Here is a 1335-nt window from a genome sequence, read left to right on the forward strand (position 1 = left end):
TGTGTTAATCATCGTGTAACTCATCGCCTCACTGTGCCGCACTTTGAATTACGTTCAGCATTTATCCCATGGAAGCTTTAAAAGTCCACTTTTTTGATAAATATTCAAGAAAAATTGTAAATTGCCACATTATTAGAGGATAAAAGTATTCTCTGTCAGGCAAACAGTCAGCTTAGTTATAGGATACATTTGGTTCCTATTGAGGCCTTGGTTTCTTCACAAGAAATTTTTAAACTTGAAAGGAAAGGCGAAATGTGAATATTATTTCCAAAATGTTATGTTGCTAAGCATTCTGCCACTTTTTTGTCCATTTCCCAGCATATGATTGAGCTGGAGCACTTGATAGAGCATTTAATGGCACATTTTTACTAACTAAGGCATGTGATCTGGCGCAGATGAAAGAAAAAGCCTGACTGAAAAAATATAACACAAAAGAGAGAAGATGGTCATAACTTCTTCTTCTCCTTGTGCCTTGTGCTTAGCCGCACGTTGGCGACGATTGTCTGTACTCTTCATACAATGTGCAGAGTGCCGTTCTCGGCTCTTCGAAATATGGTGGCTGCATCGCTGATGTTACACCAGTCCCGTATGTTTCTTAGCCAGGAGTGTTGCTTTCTTCCTCGGCCTCGACGTCCCTCTATTTTTCCTTGTAGAATTAGTTTAGGAATGTATATTTGCCTCCTCTAAGGATATGGCCGAGGTAGGAAACTTTTCTTTCTTTAACGATGTTAAGTCTTTCTCGTTCGCAGCCTGCAGTTCTCAAAATTTCTTCATTCGTGGCATGTGCGGTCCATGGCACGCGTAAGAGTCTCCGGAGAGTCCACATTTCAAACGCCTCGATGCGGTTTAGCGTTCTAGCTTTGAGAGACCACGTTTCTGCACCGTATGCTAAGATGGGCCATATGTAATAGGAAAATTTTAAGTTTGCAAACTGTTGTTTTTGCATAATTTGTTCTAAGTTTAACTTCTTCATCGCAGTCCCATCGTTCGTTGATCATGGCACCCAGATATTTAAGTCGTGATACTCGCTCTATAATATTTCCATCAACCGTCAATGCGGTTTTGCCGTATTGACTGCATATCGTATATTGTTAATTGGAATTCCGTTAATCTTAATTCCTCTACTTTCTCCTTCCAGGGCCATTTGAAAGATCTTTTCGACGTATACAGGGTTATTCACGCTATACGGCACGGAAGTTTGCGGCTAAACCGTTTAATTTTTATAAAGTATTATTTCATGAATTGTCCGACGCCTACCGAGCGCACATTTTAAAAATATTTTTGTAATGTACAGGGTGTCCCAAAAGCTCTAAAGGTATCAAAGTTGCGTTTTTT

The 1335-nt window shown here is 39.9% G+C and overlaps 1 protein-coding gene across 1 annotated transcript in view; it reads right to left on the bottom strand.

The window, feature by feature from the left end:
• The window catches only part of LOC125502336 (DNA topoisomerase 1-like), a 7305-nt gene extending 6479 nt beyond the window's left edge, over nucleotides 1-826 (bottom strand). The window contains exon 1 of the mRNA XM_048664710.1: nucleotides 679-826. Within this exon, the coding sequence (XP_048520667.1) occupies nucleotides 679-826 (148 nt within the window). The remainder of the gene's footprint in view (nucleotides 1-678) is intronic.
• Between the last annotated feature and the right edge of the window lie 509 nt (nucleotides 827-1335).

The sequence above is a fragment of the Dendroctonus ponderosae genome, unplaced genomic scaffold (assembly GCF_020466585.1).
Source record: "Dendroctonus ponderosae isolate FM_Combo_2020 unplaced genomic scaffold, Dpon_F_20191213v2 Dpon_F_20191213_3, whole genome shotgun sequence".
NCBI classification, from domain to species: Eukaryota; Metazoa; Arthropoda; class Insecta; order Coleoptera; family Curculionidae; genus Dendroctonus; species Dendroctonus ponderosae.